Genomic DNA, 22,322 nt, shown 5'->3' on the forward strand with positions numbered 1-22,322 from the left:
TCTCTCCATCCAATGCTGCCGTATGAGACACAGAGAACTATACTGAGCAGCACTGAATTTTAAAAAGAATAATCTTTTGCAATATCTTGATATGTGAATCCTGTCCTAGGGCCTGATCATTCACCCATATTAGACTAATGCAGAGATCCTCTGTGGACCGTCCCAAACTGGATGGAGGAAAGGGGTTACCTGCCTCTATTACACAATCCTCCAGGGGCTTGTGAGGAGATGACAGGAAATACACTTTGTTTTCTCCTTCCCAGACAGACCAGTAGAAAATTAATGGAGCCTCTGAGATGAACATAGGAAGCCTTCTACAATCCTTATGGACTGAAGATCAAAAAACTGTATCTTGCAAGTAGCACTTGCCTTATAGAGGTGGGACTGTGTCAAATGTAACGTTAAAAGTAATGCCCTCTGTCCTCAATGCACATGTAGTCTAATACTCCCTTTGTCCCTGATAGCTCAGGTAATTGGAAAATGGAATGAAGTTCAACTGTTCCATTTTTTTAATAAAGACAATTTCATGCCTCAAGGTGAAAGTGGAACTTACCAGAATGGCTCTGTGCCTTTATTTTCAGATAAAGAACTTCTTTATTCAGCCTGCAGTTAGTGTTGGGAGCACTAGAGAGCTGTTTATTTTTGAAATTGTGTTTCAATAAATTATTAGGGCTGCCTTATAAGTACCCAGTCCTGGAAATACTTGAACACAGAGGTAACTTTACTCACATGAGTAATACCATTGACTTCAATAGGACTATGCACTTGAGTAAACTTACATGTGTTGTTATAGAGACAAGGTGGATGAGGTAATAATACCTTTTATTGGACCAACTTCTGCTAGGCTTTGAGCTGCACAGAGCTCTTCTTCAGGTCCAATAAAAGATATTACCTCACCCAACTTGTGACACTCTTATACCAATAAAATAAAACCCTACAGGATCTTTTAAAAGGGGATAAGACAAAATGCCACACTTATTGTGAATACAAAAAGTGGCACAGTAAACAAGTAATTATAAACATTCTATCCCATGTACTCACACAAAATACCAAAAGAGGCAAAGCAAATAAACAGTCATATTTACTACATCTCATTCACTTCCACACACATACACATACAAGTTCTGCAAAGTTATTATAGTTGCCAGCCTAGAGGTTGCTCACGCCAAGTTACTGGCCAAGTAACCTGGGCACGAGGGTGGAGCTGAGTCTTTGTCAGATGAGCATCTGATGCTCCTGAAGGATGGTTGCAGAACCAGACTCAAAGTTCTTAGTGTTTAGGGTCTGTTTTTATAGGAGTTTTATTCCTATGCCAGTCTATGGAGGTGGCTTTATCATGCTGTTGCTGAATCAATCAGCAGATAGCACATCCCTGATGGCTCTGTGTGGCCAGATGTTATCTTGTTCTTCGGTTCTCCCATCCTTGAGGCTGTTGGGTGGATTCCAGTCTGCCCTCCGGGGATCATCCAGTTATCTCCACTTTGCGCATTCTTCGGCCAATCGATACTGAAGTGGTAACTCTTAGGCTGGCACTCCTAACCATTTATCTTCTATTTACACACAACATCCATTCACATGCATTCTCGAGCTTTATTTCAACATATATCTCGTCTGACTTTAACAACTCTTAAGGTGTAATGAAATTGCTTAACCCCCTAACCATATAACATATGTAACAAGCAAGATAAATAATGTGAGAAGGGTGGGAGTCTCTGTGTGCTGTTCCAAGGAACAGTTGTTTTTGCAAAGTCTTATCTCTTCTGAGAACAGACTCTCTATCCCAGGATGTGCTCAGCAGTTTGGCCTTCTAATTAACGTTACTTTGGGATCTTTAAACTATATCAAATTAAAAATCATACAGAAATCCTCTGGTATAGTAACAACACTAACATCCTGGGACAACACTGCAAACAAACATGTGGTGTTAGTATTTACCATCAGGACTGCAGTTGTGCACAGAGGCCTCAGCTCTGTTGTGCTATGCCCTGTACAAACATATTACAAAGATGAGTTTAAGGGTTTGCAGGATGAGTTACACAATTGTACCAGATACCAGTGAAAAGGATCAAGATGATAAGTTGCTGTCCTGACAGATGTTAAAAAGCCTTTGCTCAGCATAGAACGCTACTTTTCATTCTTAGATGCTGCCTGAAATTATTTCAGTATTGGTCTCTTTTCCTGTATCACACTGGAGGAATAAAAATACTGGCTTCTCAGTACCAAATCCTCTAGAATCCTGACAGGTTTCAGAGTAGCAGCCGTGTTAGTCTGTATTCGCAAAAAGAAAAGGAGTACTTGTGGCACCTTAGAGACTAACAAATTTATTAGAGCATAAGCTTTCGTGAGCTACAGCTCACTTCATCGGATGAAGTGAGCTGTAGCTCACGAAAGCTTATGCTCTAATAAATTTGTTAGTCTCTAAGGTGCCACAAGTACTCCTTTTCTTTTTTCTAGAATCCTGAGATATTCAAATGCTGAGGAATGTAACAGCCAATTGTATGTTTCATCCAATTGTTGCTTCTGGCTGCTTGATGAACTGTTTGCAGGAGATGGAAAAACTCTGACTCTCCCATTCATGTTGAAGGGGTACAATAAAGTTAGGACTTTGCAACACTTTACAAATCTACACAGCTATAAAATTCATAGTTTGATTGTGGGTGGTGGTGGGGGGGTTGGATTATTTTTGCAAGACACAAGACATCGTCTAATATGATACCTCTTTGTTCTACTTTTCTTCTTTTTTATGTAACCCTTCTGCCCATCAGAGTTGGCAGCAACAAGGGCCGGGTTCAGTATCTAGGGGTTCCATTCCAATAATACAATGCAAAATTGGCTCGAGCCCCCACCCAGTAATCTAGGACAAATATATACCACCCTCGCTGGGCACCTCCAAGAGGCAATACTTCCCCTCTCGCAAGCACAGAGTTGGAGTGTAGCAAAAAGCCTGTTAATAACAGAGAGAAACAATGTGGCATTATGTTGGGGAAACTCCATCAACCGGATTCATAACACAACCCATGAGCAAAAAACCCACCCCAAGCAAATTGGGGCGAGTCGTTTCCCTTTGGTCCTTGAGTCCAGCAGCCCAAAATCACTCAAAGTCCCAAAAGTCTCTGTCCCTGGTCAGGGCAGCCCCAGAGTTCAAAAGTTTATCTGCAGAGTTTTACCTCCTAACCTGGGTGGAGATGGGGGGCGGGGGGTTTAAGGGGCACCTTACGTGGTCCAAAGCTGATTGCCCCTCATCTCCATGGGGCTCCGCTCCGCCAGCTGCTCTGCTCTGCTCTGCTAGCTGCTCGCAAACTGCTCTGCAATGTATCTTCAGGGTCCCCCACTATTTAACACAACACTGTTATTTCAGCTCTTAGTAAGTTTAGCTTTTTTGTGATTTCAGCTTGTAGTAGGGGAGCCTCAGTGCTGGTGCACCATTAGCCCAAAGTGAATTCAGCTCAGCAGCCTGTAACTAGACTCCTAATGGAATCAAAATTAGCTCTGATATTCCACAGTGGAGAGAGGAGGAAGTGCAATTAGCATGTAAGGCCCTCACCAGGGGGCCCATGCCACCAAGTATTAATACCTGTCCCCAGCCTCTCTCCATTCACTGGGTTTTGGAACCCATGACCCTTGCCTAGCGAGTGCTGCTTAGTTGATGAGTCCCTCCATCATAACAAAAGGCTAAGTACAGTTCCACTGTCCTTGATTCACATAATCAGGATAATAACAGTTTATTCCTGCTCCAATAACAGAGAAACTGGGACTCCTACAGCAGCCAAAGTGACCATCTAGGCAGGGGGCGTATGCCTGTGCAAATGAGATCAACCCCTGAAGTTGTTTTCCACAATCCACCATGACTCGCCACCAGATGTCAGGGTAGAGCTCATCCTGACTCTGCTTACATTTAAATTCCCCTTTTAATTTCTTCCTCATTTTCTCTCTCCTTCCTTTGTCATCTAAATTCTTTTGTAATATTAAAATTAAGCATTAACTCTTTTGATTATGTAAAAAAGAAAACCCTTTTGTGGTATATTGTGCCAGACCTCTTTGTGAAGACAAAGCCTTTTGAATTGTATTTTAAGATGAGGCTGTTTGAATCTGCACATCACACGATTCTACAGCGATAAAACTATATTTTTTAAATGTACGAATGAAATACTGCTAAGATCTTGTGCAAAAATTGGAAAAACTGACTCACAAAATAAAAATGAGATTTTGCACAGAAAACTTTGAAAATCAAATTCACTCATAGGCCATAATTTAAAGAGAGATAATATTAGCAATTACATTTTGATCTATTTCTGAACATGTCAGAAAGTCTGTGAATCCAAAGATTGTCAAAGTAATTCCACTCGCATATTAAAAAAATCCAATCTCCATCACTTTTGGTATTTTCTCTGAAAATTTCTTTTCTCCCGTCTGTATTCCACTTAATTTCTCTCTCCCTTTGCAATTATTCTGAATTTCCAACTGTGCTATTTCACTCCTAAAGCATTTTAGGATACACCTTGCATAAGATGTGCTCTACAAAGCAGGGGCTCAGTGCTGCAAACACTTTCATGCACGTAATCTCACTACAAGGCCCAGAACCCTCTCCCCAACCCCTTTTCCCACCTGCTCACACACAATATTCCGGGTTCAGAAACCTCCTTCATGATGACTCCTTGTTGCTTGTTACTGGGCCTGGAGAAGCAGGGGCAGAAAGCTGAGAGCTTTCCATAAATCAGTATTATTCCCTGCTTTGTGCTTTTCCCTTGTCAGCAGTCTATGCGCTGCAGAACCAGAAAACCCCTGTGGCAGCTGGGTATACTGCAAGCCGGCCGGGGCTGGAACAGTTTCAGTCCCATTGGGAATCCTGCAGTTGTAGTAGGTGGCACTGCACCCTGAGTTGCATCAGTCCCAATGCAGCTCACTTACCATATTGCCAGCTCAGGTGATTTTATCATGAGGCTCATGATATTTGGCGTTTGTCTTAAAGCCTCAGCTCCTGCAGTCAGGTGAGTATGTGAGAGTCTCAGCTTTCATTTACAAAATCCAAGAAAACAGAAAACAAACCAAGACCCCCTCTCCAACCAAACCAACTGAATCAACCAACCAATGGTAAGTTTCTAGTCCTCATGGGTGTAGAAAAAAACCTTGAGAAGATGAACCCGTGCCAGGGTTGCTGTAGAAGTATTCACTCGGGGGTGGAGCTCTCCCTCTGCTGCCCTCCCTCTGAGGTTCTGTCCGTTAGGGACAGCATTAATTCCACTGAGGGCTCCACAGAAGTGTCAGGAGATGGACTAAATCAGAGCATCCCACACTGCCTGCATTTGGGGCTACCCTGGCCCCGTGTGGCCTGGGTGAAGGCCGCTACTTTGCAGTGCCACAACATCTTCCCCCCCTCCTTGGATTATGTGTCCCCAGAAGGCACTACATCCTGGTCAATGCTTTCAGAAGCTGCACTTATGCCAAACTTAGCTCCCTTCCCCAGAGGGAGGAGATGAATGAGGTTGTGTCACAAAGGGCCAGGTGACTAAGAGCAGGCCTGCTTGGAAAATTAGACCAGCCTCTTAGTTGTTAGTTCAGAAATGGGGAACCTGGAGTCAGGAGAGCCCTGCAGGAAGAAGCATCTCCTGGGATAAAAACAGAGCCGTGGTGGGCTGAAGAGGCCTGCCTGCACTGAAGCACAGCCCCAGGAAGGGCGGGGAGGCTGTGAGTACCTTGTTTCAAGACAGAAGAAGTTTGAGCCAGGCTAGGAAAGACCAGAGGGAAAGCACTTCAGTGTAGATACCACCTATGCTGACGGGAGGGATTCTCCCATCAGTGTAGATAATCTACTTCCCTCAGAGACGATAGCTAGGTCAGTGGAAGACTTCTTCTATTAACCTAGCGCTGTTACATGGGGACTTAAGTTGACTTAACTATGCTGCTCAGGGGTGTTGGTTTTTCATATCCCTGACTGAAGTAGTTAAAGCAACATAATTTTCTAGTGGAGACCAAGCCTAAAACTAAGGCGGAACACTTCTGCTTTGTGTTTGTTTGGACTTTGATACTCCAGAAGGGGTGTACTTTTGTGAATAGGCCTGGTCTACACTACAAAATTAAGTTAACTTAACTATATTGTTCATGGGTGTGAAAATTCACACCCCTGAGCAGCACAATTAAGACAACTTAACCCCCAGTGTAAACAGCACTGATGGAAGAATTCTTCCCTTGACCTAGCTACCGTCACTCGGGGAGGTGGATTGCAGGGTGCAGAACTCCTCCTCTTGACGTAGATAGTGTCTACACCAAAACACTACAATGGTGCAGCTGTTCTGCTGTAGCATTTTAAGTGTAGACAATCCCTTTCTTCAACAACTGAACTATGTTGAAGGCCATAAGAATCTTTGAGGATTAGAAGAAACTGAGGCAGGGTGACTGCAGTGCCACACAATGCCAGGGGTGTCATACTCTGCGACTGTACCCTGCAATCACTGTAAAGGAAAGATATTTCTGGCCCATGGTTGTTTAATAGGTTCTTCTATAAATAAATTCAAAACAGTGTGTGTCATGTATACCGTACTAGAAAGTTACAAGTCAATGTCTTTAAGGGGTCATAACTCAGTGGGAGTTTATTTTCTGCTCCAGAGTTGAGGTTTTTTAACACCTATTTGCATCTAGATATAAGCTGCTTCTTCTTATTATTATTATTTATATTCTGATAGTGGCAACAGTGTGACAGCTTCCTTCCAAATGAAGAGGAAGGTGCAGACACTATCCCAAATAATCTTTTGTTTTCATATTTTATCAAGGACTTGACGCTCATTAAAATAAACCACTCAAACCGCAAGAGTAATTAGATACTATTTTCTGTCACTGGAATGTCATTGCTTTTAATTATGGTAGTGCTGATCATCTAAACTGGCCTGTTCTTTTAGATTTTGATGACTTCTCTGAGTGGAACCTGGCATTTAATCTTTTTTTAAAACTTCAATCACTGTTGCCACATATTGGTCATCAGGTGGGGGCTTCCTCTGGCTTCCAGGCTGTAGGAATTTCTTAATTGTAGGTATGTTGCTTATTCTTGCTTTAAAAGCCTGAAATGAGAAACAACAGAAGCCTTAAGAGTAAGGAAACAACATCCAACTACTTCATAAATAAAAACTTCACAAATTAGTTTTGAAGAAACAGAGCTCATTACATGAGTAGCAGAGCTTAAATCACCTTAATTCCACAGACTTCTATTGTTATTATTACTTAACATTTATATCATGGTAGCACTTATAGGCCAACCAGATCAAGACCCCATTGTGCTTGGTGCTATACAAACATACAGAAAATTATTGTTCATGCTCCAAAGAGCTACTGTTGATTTACACAGTTTTAATGAGATCAGAATCAGCCCAGGAACTCCTGTTAAATAAGCATCTTGAAGTCTTTGTTCTGCACAATTCTATAGTTGCTGGTTGAGCTTTAGTAACAGAATTACCTGTAACACAGGGAACTTGGAAAGCACAGTGGGCTCTTTCTCCTCTACCATTAAAATGGCTTCAAGCAGCTGTACATCTGCCCAGCTGAATCGGTTGCCAACAAGAAACTCTTGCCCGTGTTGTTTCAAAACCTATAGAATACAAGGGAACACAGATGTTATGGGTATGAAAGAGACATATACACTGGATAAATACTGGCAACTGAGCTCAGTGTTATACTTTAAAAGTATAGCAAGGTCATGGGCTGTGTAACAATCTTCTATGAAGCATCCGTGTGGGATTTTCAAAAACACTTACGTGATTCATTGGCATCTGTGCTCCTCAATCGCTCAAATGCTTTGGCAAATCCCACTCTCTGAATACAAAACCCTAGGATTAATAGCTGCAATAGAAAAAGTCTGAATTCTTGTACCCAGACGAGTATTTCCAGGTCACAGTAGAATGGTCCCCCCCTAGTCCAACAGCCTCTGTGCTTTTGAGGAGGACGAAAGTCTCGGGGAAGGAGAACATCAAGCTGTAGTGACGGAAATGATCCCATAGTTGGGATCTTTCTTCCAGATAATGTCATGGTGTTCTCTCACAATGAAGATACCCCTCTGGGGGAGGGGACCCCAGTTATTAGGAAGACACAGGTAATAGTAATGTGGGACTTGATTATCATAAATATAGATATTTGGGTTTGTGATGACTGGGAGAACTGCATGGTGAATTACAAAGGTTGCAGACATCTCAAGACATCTAGATAGACTTATGTGCAGTGCTGGGGAGGAGATGGTGGTTGTGGTACATGTAGGTACCAGTGACATAGAGAAAGGAAGAAAAAAGGCCAAATTTAGGCTGCTAGATAAGAGATTAAAGTCTAGGGCATCCATGGTAGCATTATCTGAAATGCTCCAGTTCTACATACAGGGTCAGTTAGACAGGCAGAACTGCAGTGTCTCAATGCATGTATGAGACAATGGTGTTCAGATTAGGGACTTAGGTTTATTGGAATGTGGGGGACCTTTTGGGAAAGAAGGAGCCGATATAGGAAGGATGGGCTCCATCTAAACCAAAATGGAAACAGATTGCTGGCACGTAAAATTAAAAAGGTTATTGAGGAGCTTTTAAACTAAGGGCTGAGGGAAAGCCAACAGGTGTGGAGGAACACGTAGTTCAGGCAGAGACGTACCTTAGGGGAGGATTTATTAAAGGAGTTATTCTATAGCCTAATAAAGAGGAGAGGACAGAAACTGATAAACTGCAGGTAGGAACTGAAGAGAAACACTCAAATGAAAAAGAGTCCCATTGAACTACATTGCATGAAGACAGACAACTAAATATTGACAAATTTTATAAGAGCTCATGTGCAAATGCTGTAATCTAAATATTAAGATGGTGAATTCGAGTGCCTGGTATTCAATGAGGATATTGATATAATAGGCATCACAGAAACTTTGTGGAATGATGATAATCAATGGGACTTGGTAATACCAGGGAATGACAGAATAGGTCCTGCTGGTGTGGGAGTGGCACCCTATGTGAAAGAAAGTAGAGAGTAAAATATAGTAAAAATCTTAAATGACTCACACTGTATCATAGAATCTCTATGGGTAGAAATTCCATGCTTGAATAATAAGACTATGGCAGTAGAAATATACTACTACTAGAGAGTCTACAAAAAAAACCCCTCAACAATAAGGGGGGATTTCAACTACCCCCATATGACAGGGTACATGTCACCTCAAGATGGGATGCAGAAAAATTTCTAGATTCTGTTAATGACTGCTTCTTGTAGCAGTTACTCCTGCGACCCACCAGGGGAAAGGCAATTCCTGATATAGTCCTAAGTGGCACACAGGATCTAGTTAAAGAGGTGAACATAGCTGAACCATAAGTAATAGTGACCATAAAGTAATTACATTTAACATCCTTGGGGACTCAGCATGCTCAGTAACACTGCTGAAGGTGGCTGCCCTCACTCTGCCCCCCAACTATCGGCAGGCATTGGTTGTTTCTGCCAATTTTTTTAAAAGGCTCCAGAGGCGATCCTGGCAATTACTGGCTGGTAAACCTAAATTCAACACCAGGAAAATTGCCTGAAACTATAGTAAAGAACCGAATAATCAGACTCAGATTAATATGATTTGGTGGGGAAGGGTCAACGTGGCTTTTGTAAAGGGAAATCACACCTCACCAATCTATTAGAATTCTTTGAGAGTGTCAACAAATATGTGGACAAGGATGATCCCGTGGATATAGTATATTTGGGCTTTCAGAAAACCTTTGACAAGGTCCCTTACCAAAGGCTCTTAAGCAAAGTAAGCCATCATAGGACAAGGGGAAAGGTCTTTTCATGGATCAGTAACTGGTTAAAAGATAGGCAACAAAGAGTAGGAATAAATGGTCAGTTTTCACAGTTGGGAGAGGTAAATAATGGGGCTCCCCAAGCATCTGTACTGGGACCTGAGCTGTTAAACATATTCATAAAAGATCTGGAAAAAAGGGGTAAACAGTGAGGTGGCAAAGTTTGCAGACAATACAAAATTACTCAAGATCGCTAAGTCCCGAGCTGACAGCAGAACGTCACAAAGGGATCTCACAAAACTGGGCAACTGGATAAAAAAAAAAGGCAGATGAAATTCAAGATTGATAAATGCAAAGTAATGCACATTTGAAAACATAATCGCAAATATACATGCAAAATGATGGGGTCCAAATTAGCTGTTACCACTCAAGAAAGATGTTGGCGTCATTGTGGACAGTTCTCTGAAAACATCTGCTCAATGTGTAGTGGCAGTCAAAAAAATCTAACAGAATGTTAGGAACCATAAGAAAAGGGATAGATAATAAGACAGAAAATATCATAATGCCACTATATAAATCCGCAGTAAACCCACACCTTGAATATTGTGTGTAGTTCTGGTCACTCCATCTCACAAAAGATAACTTAGAATTAGAAAAAGTACAGAGAATGGCAACAAAAATTATTAGGGGTATGGAAAAGCTTCTATACAAGGAAACTCCCTTCCCATATATATCTATTGTATCTTACTATAGGTGATTAGGGGTGCAGTTTTAAAGTAACACACTGGGATTTATCTGTGCCATTCCCATTAACTTTAATTGCAGCTGAGAGACTACAAATCATTCTGAACACTAAGCACTTATAAGGACAGGTCTACTCCTTTTTCAGACATTTATCTAAAGTAGGGGGTGTGATCATTTGATTCCTTTTGTTCAGTTTGGCAACAGAATATTGTTCATTGCAATCACAAGTATTTGTTCTAGTGCCTCCATTGTATGTCTTCATTCAATGATATGTAATGAAATAACTATAAATTGTTGCCTCACTATCACTTACTTTTTCATAGACTGGGAAGTATCTGGTTGTGGCCCTCTCGATGATTAAGGCAAGATTCCTCTCCTTAGATGGAGTGAAAGCAAAGGTAATGATCATTCCCATGAGATCAGCTGTCCCTTCCACATACATGTCAATGCTGGAGGGAGGGGAGAAAGCATGTTCAAATTATTTCAGGTTTTTCTTGCAAATTAGTAAAAGCAATTTTTTATGATCCGTTACTGTTTGTATAATCGGCTTTTGTGTTATATGATAGCACTGTTAACATTTCACTGTTGCATTCATGCCTTGCTCCCTTTTTAATGACAATGCAGACATGCAAGCAAAGTTTTTCTGGTGACTGGTTCTTCTGATTCATTTATTTTTGCTCTTAAAATAAACCTATTGCTTATCAAAGATTCTAAGTAGAACAGCCCTGGAAGCTCAAGTCCTTTTCAGCCACAAAACCAGTGTTGTTAGGTAATGGCAGCAAAACCATTATAGTACTGTATTACAGAACAAGTTATGATTGCTCTGTATTAAAGAAAACTGCAAATACTTGGAATTCTTTACTATTGGTGTTGCAATCCCAATTTGCTCAGCAAAACACAATACAAAACAAAAACAATAAACTACAACACTAAGGGCCCGATCCTGTTCAGACCCATTTCAGAAACAATGGTTAAAACCTTAGTGCATAACAGCTTTTTCTCACCATTTCATACTCAACTTACAGTATTACATAAGTATTAACTGGTATAATATAGACCAGTGGTTCCCAAACTTGTTCTGCCGCTTGTGGACGGAAAGCCCCTGGCAGGCCAGCCGGTTTGTTTACCTGCAGCGTCCGCAGGTTCGGCCGATTGCGGCTCCCAGTGGTCGCGGTTCACTGCTCCAGGCCAATGGGGGCTGCGGGAAGCGGCGTGGGTCAAGGGACATACTGGCCGCCGCTTCCAGCAGCTCCCATTGGCCTGGAGCAGTGAACCGCGGCCAGTGGGAGCCACGATCGGCCACCTACGGACGCAGCAGGTAAACAAATCGGCCTGGCCCAGCAGGGGCTTTCCCTGAACAAGCAGCGGAACAAGTTTGGGAACCACTGCTATAGATATTCATTGTAGTTTATTAAGCAAAAAGGGGTGTTACAGTACAGTGCTCTCTCTTTCAGATCCTTCCCATAGAGGTTGTACTTGGCAGCTATGTAGCTGAGAATGGCTCTGGTCTGCACCATCTTCATCCCATCAATTTCCACCAATGGTACTTGGTCAAACAGCAGGGATCCATCTTTGGAAAGAAAAATACGAGAAGTATAATGAACAGGAGTATTTGTGGCACCTTAGAGACTAACAAATGTATTTGAGCATTAGCTTTCGTGGGCTACAGCCCACTTTATCAGATTCATAGAATGGAACATATAGTAAGAAGGTATATATATATATATATATACACACATACATACAGAGAACATGAACCTTTTCCTTTTCCTACTCCCTTCCTTTCTCCCTGCCCCTAATCCTCAATAAAAGAGCTTTAGTACATGTTCTGTGCACCACACTTTAGGAGAGATGTGGACAAATTGAAGAGTGTCCAGAGGAGAGGAACAAAAAATGATCAAAGGTTTAGAAAACCTGACCTATAAGGAAAGTTTAAAAAAAATAAATTGGCATGTTAAGTCTTGTGAAAAGAAGACTGAGCAGGGAGCTGATAACCTTCCCATGTGTTATAAAGAGGACCGTGATCAATTAATCTGCACAAGGGAGATTAGGTTAAATGTTAGGAAAAAGTTTCTAATAATAAAGGTCTTAAGCTCTGAAATAGGCTTCCAAGGGAGGCAGTGGAATCTTTGTCATTCCAGGTTTTTAAGTACAGTACAGGTTAGACAAGCACCTGTCAAGGATGGTCTAGGTTTACTTGGCCCTGCCTCAGCCCAGAGCCTGGGCTAGATGACCTCTTAAGGTCCCTTCCAGCCCTTACATTTATATGATTCTATATAGCTAAGAAAGCTGGGCCAATTCTTCATCAGATTCATCTGCTTGTATGTTGTCTCTCCAATCCACTACTCTTCATTTGTTTGTGTATTTAGACTGTAAGCCTCTGAAGTCAGGGATGGCCTCTTTTATGTTTGTACAACCCCAGCACAATGGGCTCCCTACCTGAATTAGGGCCTTTGGGTGCCCCCATCATATAGAGATTTAATAAAAATAATCAGGGGCATGATCCTGGGAGACGCTGAGCTCCCTCAACATCGACTGGCTCCAATGGAAGTTTGGATGATTAGCACCTTGCAGGCACTACTTGGCACCAGACAGGATCGGGTAGTCAAGGTTAGTGATTTATGAATTTAAAACATGATGTAAACGGAATTAAATGTATCCACACAGGGGTTTACACTGGTTTAACTAAACTGATGTAAAACCCAATTTTACCTACACTGGTGCCACTTTGGGCGTAGAAAAGCCCCAGTCTGCAGTCTTACCTTTTATTAACTTTCGATACTGTTCTCTTGTTTCCAAAAATTCTTCTTCAAACTGCAAAAGGAAAGATGAAATAGATTAGTTACATTGTCATATTTCAGGCAGCTTCTTTTAGGAAGTAACCCTATCGCAACAATGAGCTAAAAGGCAGAGTAATACACCAGCATAACAAAATAAATCACGGCTAATCCTGAATGTGTCCAAACAAGAGCACCCCTTTCAGTCCCTCAGGAGCAACGGGATTTCTTCATATATTATGGACTAACCTCCACCCCAGCTGCTGCCAACAGCCACCGTATTGATTCCATGCGTCCTCTTCCATTGAAGTAGGTAAGTTTGGGTTTCCCAGACATGCTTCCTTGCTTCTGCTTCCCTGACAAATATCAAGCAAAGGAAAATGTTTCTGAACAAAAATGAGTTTTTGCTACAATGGAATGTTTACAGCACAATGGATTCAGGCCTCTGCTGCTGCACTGAAGACTTTACTCTCAGGGTATGGTCTGCACTACAAGTGCTGCAGCTGCAGTACTACAGCTAGGCTGCAGTAGCGTGTACACTTAGCCCTGGTTTACACTACAAGTTTAGGTCGAATTTAGCAGCATTAGATCTATTTAACCCTGCACCCGTCCACACAATGAAGCCATTTTTGTCGACTTAAAGGGCTCTTAAAATCAATTTCTGGAATCCTCCCCAACCAGGGGATTAGCGCTAAAATCGACATCGCCGGGTCGAATTTGGGGGTAGCGTGGACGCAATTCGATGGTATTGGCCTCCAGGAGCTATCCCAGAGTGCTCCATTGTGACCGCTCTGGACAGCACTCTGAACTCGGATGCACTGGCCAGGAAGATAGGAAAACTAAGCCCCGTAAACTTTTGAATTTCATTTCTTGTTTCGCCAGCGTGGCAAGCTGATCAGCACAGGTGACCATACAGAGTTCATCATCACAGGTGACCATGGAGTTCCAGAATCGCAAAAGAGCTCCAGCATGGACCGAACGGGAGGTACTGGATCTGATCGCTGTATGGGGAGATGAATCCGTGCTATCAGAACTCCATTCCAAAAGATGAAATGCCAAAATATTTGAAAAAATCTCCAAGGGCATGAAGGACATAGGCTATCATAGGGACCCGCAGCAGTGCCACATGAAACTTAAGGAGCTGAGGCAAGCCTACCAGAAAACCAGAAAGGCAAACGGCCGCTCCGGGTCAGAGCCCCAAACATGCCTCTTCTATGATGAACTGCATGCAGTTCTAGGGGGTGCCCCTACAACTACCCTACCTGTGTACATGGACTTCTGCAAGGGAGTCTCACACAACAGGGATGAGGATTTTGGGGACGAGGAAGATGATGATGAGTAGGAGGTTGAAGATAGCACACAGCAGGCAAGCGGAGAAACCGCTCTCCCCAATAGCCAGGAACTGTTTATCACCCTGAAGACAGTACCTTCCCAACCCGGGCTCCCGGATCTTGAAGGCGGAGAAGGCACCTCTGGTGAGCGTACCTTTGTAAATATAATACATGCTTTAAAAGCAAGCATGTTTAATGATTAATTTGCCCTGAAGACTAGAGATGCATTCGCAGCCAGTACAGCTACTGGAAAAGTCTGTTAACGTGTCTGAGGATGGAGCAGAAATCCTCCAGGGACATCTCCATGAAGCTGTCCTGGAGGTACTCCCAAAGCCTTTGCAAAAGGTTTCTGGGGAGAACAGCCTTATTGCATCTTCCATGGTAGGACACTTTACCACACCAGGCCAGTAGCACATAGTCTGGAATCATTGCATAAGAAAGCATGGCAGCGTATGGTCCCAGTGTTTGCTGGCATTCAAGCAACATCCTTTCTTTATCTCTCTATGTTATCCTCAGAAGAGTGATATCATTCACGGTCACCTGATTGAAATAGGGGAATTTTATTAAGGGGACATTCAGAAGTGGCCGTTCCTGCTGGGCTGTTTGCCTGTGGCTGAAAAGAAATCATCCCCGTTGTTAGCCACGTGGTGGGGGGAGGGGTGGGATCATCCCAGAGAATTGGGTATGAGAGGGGGTTTTGTTGGGTTTGTGCTGCATGCTAACCCAAAAACTGCAGCCCTCCTTTTAAATGGCCAACCCAACGGGAGCTTGGCATGGGAAATGAGGGTGCTGATGTTTGAAACCATTCCCACATGTTATGAAGGTTAAAGAAGCCAAAACACTGTGGCTTACCATGGCTGCCTGCAAGCTGAAGTTTGTTGCCTGGCTCTGCATGTGTGATCTCTCACACCAAACCGGCAGGCCCTAAATATAAGAGGCAAAATGCAACCTTATAAAGAAAGCACATGTGCTATGTAATGTTAACAGCTTGGTTCACCGTGAAAGAGCCTACCCATTGTTCTCTAAAATGCATCTTTTTAAATACTACTCTCCCTTTTTTCCCTCCCACAGCTGCAAATGTTTCAACGCTCCCCCTATCATCTCTGTCCCAGAGGCTAGCGCGGATAAGAAGGCGAAAAAACCCGCACTTGCGATGAAATGTTCTCTGAGCTCATACAGTCCTCCCGCACTGAAAGAGCCCAGCAGAATGTGTGGAGGCAAACAATGTCAGAGTCCAGGAGAGCACAAAATGAACGTGAGGACAGGAGGGACGCGCGAGAGGATAGATGGCTGGAGAAAGAGGAGCGGCAAGAAGCAATGCTGAGGCTACTGGAGGATCAAACTGATATGCTCCGGTGTATGGTTGTGGTGCAGGAAAGGCACAGACCGCCGCTGCAGCCCCTGTGTAACCAACCGCCCTCCTCCCCAAGTTCCAAAGCCTCCTCATCCAGATGCCCAAGAACGTGAGGGGTAAGGGGGGCCTCTGGGCACCCAACCTGTCCACCCCAGAGGACTGCCCAAGCAACAGAAGGCTGGCATTCAATACGTTTTGAAGTGCAGTGTGGCCTTGTCCTTCCCTCCTCCCCTATCCCTCCAGGGCTACACTGGCAGTTATCCCCCCAATTTGTGTGATGAATTAATGAAGAATGCATGAATTTGAAATAACAATGACTTTATTGCCTCTGCAAGCGGTGATCGAAGGAGGGAGGGGAAGGTCGTTGGCTTAGAGGGAAGTAGAGTGAACCAAGGGGACAGGTTTTCATCAAGGAGAAACAAACAGAACTGTCACACTGTAGCCTGGTCAGCCATGAAACTGGTTTTCAAAGCTTCTCTGATGCGCAGTATGCCCTGCTGTGCTCTTCTAACTGCCCTGGTGTCTGGCTGCGCGTTATGCATCCGATGAAGTGAGCTGTAGCTCACGAAAGCTTATGCTCAAATAAATTTGTTAGTCTTTAAGGTGCCACAAGTACTCCTTTTCTTTTTTAGTGGCCAGGCGATTTGCCTCAACCTCCCACCCCACCATAAACGTCTCCCCTTTACTCTCACAGATATTGTGGAGCATACTGCAAGCAGCAATAACAATGGGAATATTGGTTTCGCTGAGGTCTGAGCGAGTCAGCAAACTGCGCCAGCACCCTTTAAATGTCAAAATGCACTCTCTACCACCATTCTGCACTTGCTCAGCCTATATTTGAACAGCTCCTTACTACTGTCCAGGGTGCCTGTGTACAGCTTCACGAGCCAGGGCATTAAGGGGTAGGCTGGGTCCCCAAGGATAACTATAGGCATTTCCACATCCCCAACAGTTATTTTCTGGTCGGGGAAGTAAATCCCTTCCTGCAGCCGTTTAAACAGACCAGAGTTCCTGAAGATGCGCGCGTCATGAACCTTTCCCGGCCATCCCACGCTGATGTTGGGGAAACGTCCCTTGTGATCCACCAGTGCTTGTAGCACCATTGAAAAGTACCCCTTTCAGTTTATTTACTGGCTGCCCTGGTGGTCCGGTCCCAAGATAGGGATATGCGTTCCGTCTATGGCCCCACCACAGTTAGGGAATCCCATTGCAGCAAAGCCATCCACTATGACCTGCACATTTCCCAGAGTCACTACCTTTGATAGCAGCAGCTCAGTGATTGTGTTGGCTACTTGGATCACAGTAGCCCCCACAGTAGATTTGCCCACTCCAAATTGATTCCCGACTGACCGGTAGCAGCTGTCTGGCGTTGCAAGCTTCCAGAGGGCTATCACCTCGCTTGTGAACTGTGAGGGCTGCTCTTATTTTGGTATTCTTGCGCTTCAGGGCAGGAGAAAGTAAATCACAAAGTTCCATGAAAGTACCCTTACGCATGTGAAAGTTTTGCAGTCACTGGGAACCATCCTAGATCTGCAACCCTATGCAGTCCCACCAGTCTGTGCTTGTTTCCCGTGCCCAGAATCAGCGTTCAACAGCATAACCTGCCCCATTACCACCATGATGTCAGGGCCCGTGCTTTGAGAGAAGTCTGTGTCCATGTCCTCATCACTCTCGTCACCACACTGCTGTCGCCTCCTCGCCTGCTTTTGCAGGTTCTGGTGCTGCATATACTGTAGGATAATGCACAAGGTGTTTACAATGCTCATAACTGCCATGGTGATCTGAGCGGGCTCCATGCTTGCCGTGGTATGGCGTCTGCAGGACAGCAGGAGAGCAGAGTGGCAGCGGAAGTGGTCGTTCAATGACAATGTTTTGCAGCCCTACTGCACCGTCTGCTGCCAGAGAAGGAGAGCAGAGTGGCAGCAGAAGAGGTCTTTCGATGATGATGGTTTGCAGCCCTACTGCACCGTCTGCTGCCAGCAGCACCCAGGACACAACAACGGTGGCTGAGCTAAGCGGGCTGCACGCTTGCCATGGTATGGCGTCTGTGCGGAAAAAAGGCGCAAAATGATTGTCTGCCATTGCTCTCACGGAGGGAGGGGCAACTGATGACATGTACCCAAAACCACCTGCAACAATGTTTTTGCCCCATCAGGCATTGGAAGCTCAACCCAGAATTCCAATGGGTGGCGGAGACTGCGGGAACTGTGGGATAGCTACCCACAGTGCAATGCTCTGAAAGTCGACGCTAGCCTCGGTACTGTGGAGGCACTCTGCCGACTTAATGCGCTTAGTGAGGACACACACAATCGACTGTATAAAATCGCTTCCTAAAAAATCGACTTCTATAAATTCGACCTAATTTTGTAGTGTAGACATACTCTTACTAAAGTGACCATTGCTGCAATTTATCTGTCCACCTCAAGAGGTGGTAACTAGGTTGACTGAAGAATTCTCAATGTTTACACCTTCTGGAATGGTTCCTCCAAGCCTGGTTGGCTTTCTGATGGGTTCCTGTTTGGAAACCTCTGCTCTGAAAAGCATAAGGCACTCTAGGACACAACAGGGATGGAGAAAGTGGGGGCCTGAGCATGTTTGATGGTGTTCCTCTCAGGTCCATCCACTCACTCCTGTAGGATAGACCCTCAAAAACACCAGCAGGGAAACAAAAAGACTCATATATTTTTCCTCCCTGAGGATGTACATACTATTTAAAGGGTGCTTGATCAAAACTTGACTTAGAAATCATTCAAATTGACAATCACCCTAAAACAGTTCTAAGAATCAAATCGTTTAAGCTTTCTGTCTTGGTACTAAGACTATATTCACAGTAAACATAACGCAGAAATAATCACTTTCTCTTTATTAAAGCAAATAACTAATTGTGGCAGTTCATGGCATTTTATCCAGAAGAAAGACATTGTACAAATTTGTAAAAAGAAAAGGAGTACTTGTGGCACCTTAGAGACTAACAAATTTATTAGAGCATAAGCTTTCGTGAGCTACAGCTCACTTCATCGGATGCATTTGGTGGAAAAAACAGAGGAGAGATTTATATACACACACAGAGAACATGAAACAATGGGTTTATCATACACACTGTAAGGAGAGTGATCACTTAAGATAAGCCATCACCAGCAGCAGGGGGGGGAAAGGAGGAAAACCTTTCATGGTGACAAGCAAGGTAGGCTAATTCCAGCAGTTAACAAGAATATCAGAGGAACAGTGGGGGGTGGGGTGGGAGGGAGAAATACCATGGGGAAATAGTTTTACTTTGTGTAATGACTCATCCATTCCCAGTCTCTATTCAAGCCTAAGTTAATTGTATCCAGTTTGCAAATTAATTCCAATTCAGCAGTCTCTCGTTGGAGTCTGTTTTTGAAGCTTTTTTGTTGAAGGATAGCCACTCTTAGGTCTGTGATCGAGTGACCAGAGAGATTGAAGTGTTCTCCAACTGGTTTTTGAATGTTATAATTCTTGACGTCTGATTTGTGTCCATTCATCCTTTTACGTAGAGACTGTCCAGTTTGGCCAATGTACATGGCAGAGGGGCATTGCTGGCACATGATGGCATATATCACACTGGTAGATGCGCAGGTGAACAAGCCTCTGATAGTGTGGCTGATGTGATTAGGCCCTATGATGGTATCCCCTGAATAGATATGTGGACAGAGTTGGCAACGGGCTTTGTTGCAAGGATAGGTTCCTGGGTTAGTGGTTCTGTTGTGTGGTATGTGGTTGCTGGTGAGTATTTGCTTCAGATTGGGGGGCTGTCTGTAAGCAAGGACTGGCCTGTCTCCCAAGATCTGTGAGAGTGATGGGTCGTCCTTCAGGATAGGTTGTAGATACTTGATGATGCATTGGAGAGGTTTTAGTTGGGGGCTGAAGGTGATGGCTAGTGGCGTTCTGTTATTTTCTTTGTTGGGCCTGTCCTGTAGTAGGTGACTTCTGGGTAATCTTCTGGCTCTGTCAATCTGTTTCTTCAAAAAATACAGACTAACATGGCTGCTACTCTGAAACCTACAAATTTGTAGTTATTTGCATGTAAATAATGTTTAGTGCATGCTGTCAGTGTTTGCTGTCTGTACAGCTTGCAACACCCAATACTCCCTGATATGTTATCACACTTAATGAATACTTTTTACCCTTTATGTTATGTCAACACACATTGCAACAACACACAATGTGCAGAAACTTATAGTAACTAAAGCTCTTCCATTAACTATGACAGCTAAAGATCTCATAAGTGCTTTTAAACCAAAATTATGGAATAAAAACTTTTCTATTCAGATCTCCTGTTGTAATCTACAGCAATTATGTGAAGTGCAATCCTCACAAAGATTGTGCATTGTACACGTAAACAGAACAAATGGACTGAAAAGCTTTAAGTATTATTTAACATGGCCAACTAATAACAAACACTATGGCACTGAATGTGACCAGAGTAAAATCAAACCCAGACATCCAAATTCTTCTCTCCGTTACACCTTTGTAGATCCAGAATAACTCCATCAACTTTAATCAACTGCATTTAAACTAGTGATACAGAAAGCAAAATGTACAGTACACATTTTGGGTTGAAAGTTGCATTTGTGTTTTATTGTCAGTCAAGATGAAAATGGTGCATGTGTCAGAACACCACAGCCAGGAGTTGTGTGGGTTACACGTGGCTATGTACAAAATGATAGAAAATGTTTTAAATGCTTTTGTCTAATCTCCACATTTTCCCTCAAGCAGTCTGTTTTCTATCATGAGCTCTAGAGCTGCGTCCTCACTGGATTTTCTGGAGCAGCCACTTCACTATACAAGAATCAGGGAACAAAGTTAAGTCTTTCAAAAGCAACATTGCCTGTATTCAATATAAAGCAGCAGAAGTTTTTACTTTCATCCACCACTCAGGAGGGAGACTGGTTTTCACTATTCTTTGATCAGCCACGGTAGTTCAGAGCAGAGCACGCCATGCTGTATCAGCCAGGTTTCATGATCAGATCCACAGGAAATCAGCTCTAAGTTCCAGGCTTTCATTGCAATTCAGAACTTTACTCTTTCTCTTGCTTTCTTCCTCCCCTCTCCTTTGGCTTTTTGCTCTCACTTTACAACATGCCTTATTCAAATCTGAAATAACTTTCTAGATTAATTTCCTATTTAAATGGTTCCTTTCCCCTTCTTTTGTCCTCCTGTATAGCAATCAAACACCACTTGAACTGCCTTTGATGCAGGAGGCTAAATATAGTAAAGATTTTACATTACCACCAACAACAGTAATGCCAAGGTGTTGAAAGTAGCTTCATTGAACCAGCAGGTCAAACAGTTTAAGGTTAAACAAATTTCTTTTTATGTGAGTCTCAGTACTCACCTTCACATCCGAACCCAGGCCGAGTTCTTCTCCTCCTTAACTGAGAACAGAAATTGTGTCTTCAGGTTCTGAGAGTATGGAGCTGCTCCAAACTCCTCCTCCATGGGGAGTCACACACATACCTCATAGGAAAGACAAGCTCCCCACTTCCTTAAGAGACCCCCCGACAAAAATAAAAGTTACACTGCCATTTTAAAATGTGGCTGTACCTACTACTGTTATAAAATGACTATGAGTGAAAGAGAAAAATATCTTTCTCTATGCTGTTCAATTTGTTTATTTGACTATACATAGAGTGCTGTCAGCTTCCTGATTACATAGTCAGCTTCATGGTTATATAACTACTCAGTATCTCCTGTTGTTTGAGTGGGTCTTTCACACAGCAACAGAGGAAAAACATTCAGAAAAACCGAGAATATATTAAATTTGAATTGACTATATTTCAAGTTGATGGTGATACTATTTAACAAATGAAACCAATGTGTTCTGCCTCTTATCTGACTTTTCAGCAGTAATTCAGGTTTGTCCTCTCACTGCTGCAATGTACAGAAAAGACACCTAAAATGTAGGACAACATGGGTCTGATTTTTAAAATCAGATTGCCAAAGCCTGACATTCACAAATGCAGTTATTTGATTTGCATATGCATTCATGGTACTTGGACATGAAAAATAGATATACAATTTCTGCCATAATTGGCTTCATGTTTGTAATTAATAATGCCTATTTTACAACTTTTAAGATGAACCAGAAATGAGAAAAAATCAATTTGCCTGGGGTCCTACCCACAGTTTCCATACAATACAATTTTTTTGGCTTTATTGCTTGCATTTAAGGTGAAGTGGTCAAATCTGGACATCAAACTAGATGGGTAGATAGGTGATCTAGCGTCTAGCAGCTAGAGAACTGAACTGGGACTTTGGCAACAAGCTCCAATTCCCATTTCTGCCACAGACTCTCTGCCTGACCTTGGGGAAGTCACTTAATCTCTGCTCTTGTGTCAGATACTAATACAACTGGCCACAGAAG

General features: G+C 43.1%; 1 protein-coding gene across 2 annotated transcripts; it reads right to left on the minus strand.

The window, feature by feature from the left end:
- Positions 1-6,811: 6,811 nt before the first annotated feature.
- Positions 6,812-21,563, minus strand: LOC119853503 (glutathione S-transferase A4-like). Of its 2 annotated transcripts, XM_038396631.2 has the most exons (7): positions 21,294-21,563; positions 13,502-13,608; positions 13,238-13,289; positions 11,913-12,045; positions 10,789-10,924; positions 7,445-7,576; positions 6,812-7,052 (listed from the first exon to the last, which is right to left on the minus strand). In XM_038396631.2, exons 2-7 carry the CDS (start codon positions 13,586-13,588, stop codon positions 6,927-6,929), a joined length of 666 nt encoding a protein of 221 aa, XP_038252559.1. In that variant the 5' UTR covers positions 13,589-13,608; positions 21,294-21,563; the 3' UTR covers positions 6,812-6,926. The 2 variants fall into 2 exon arrangements, with proteins under 2 accessions (XP_038252559.1, XP_038252561.1); XM_038396633.2 differs by lacking the exon at positions 13,502-13,608.
- Positions 21,564-22,322: the final 759 nt, after the last annotated feature.

This window comes from Dermochelys coriacea, chromosome 3 (assembly GCF_009764565.3).
Source record: "Dermochelys coriacea isolate rDerCor1 chromosome 3, rDerCor1.pri.v4, whole genome shotgun sequence".
In the NCBI taxonomy this organism is placed as follows: Eukaryota; Metazoa; Chordata; order Testudines; family Dermochelyidae; genus Dermochelys; species Dermochelys coriacea.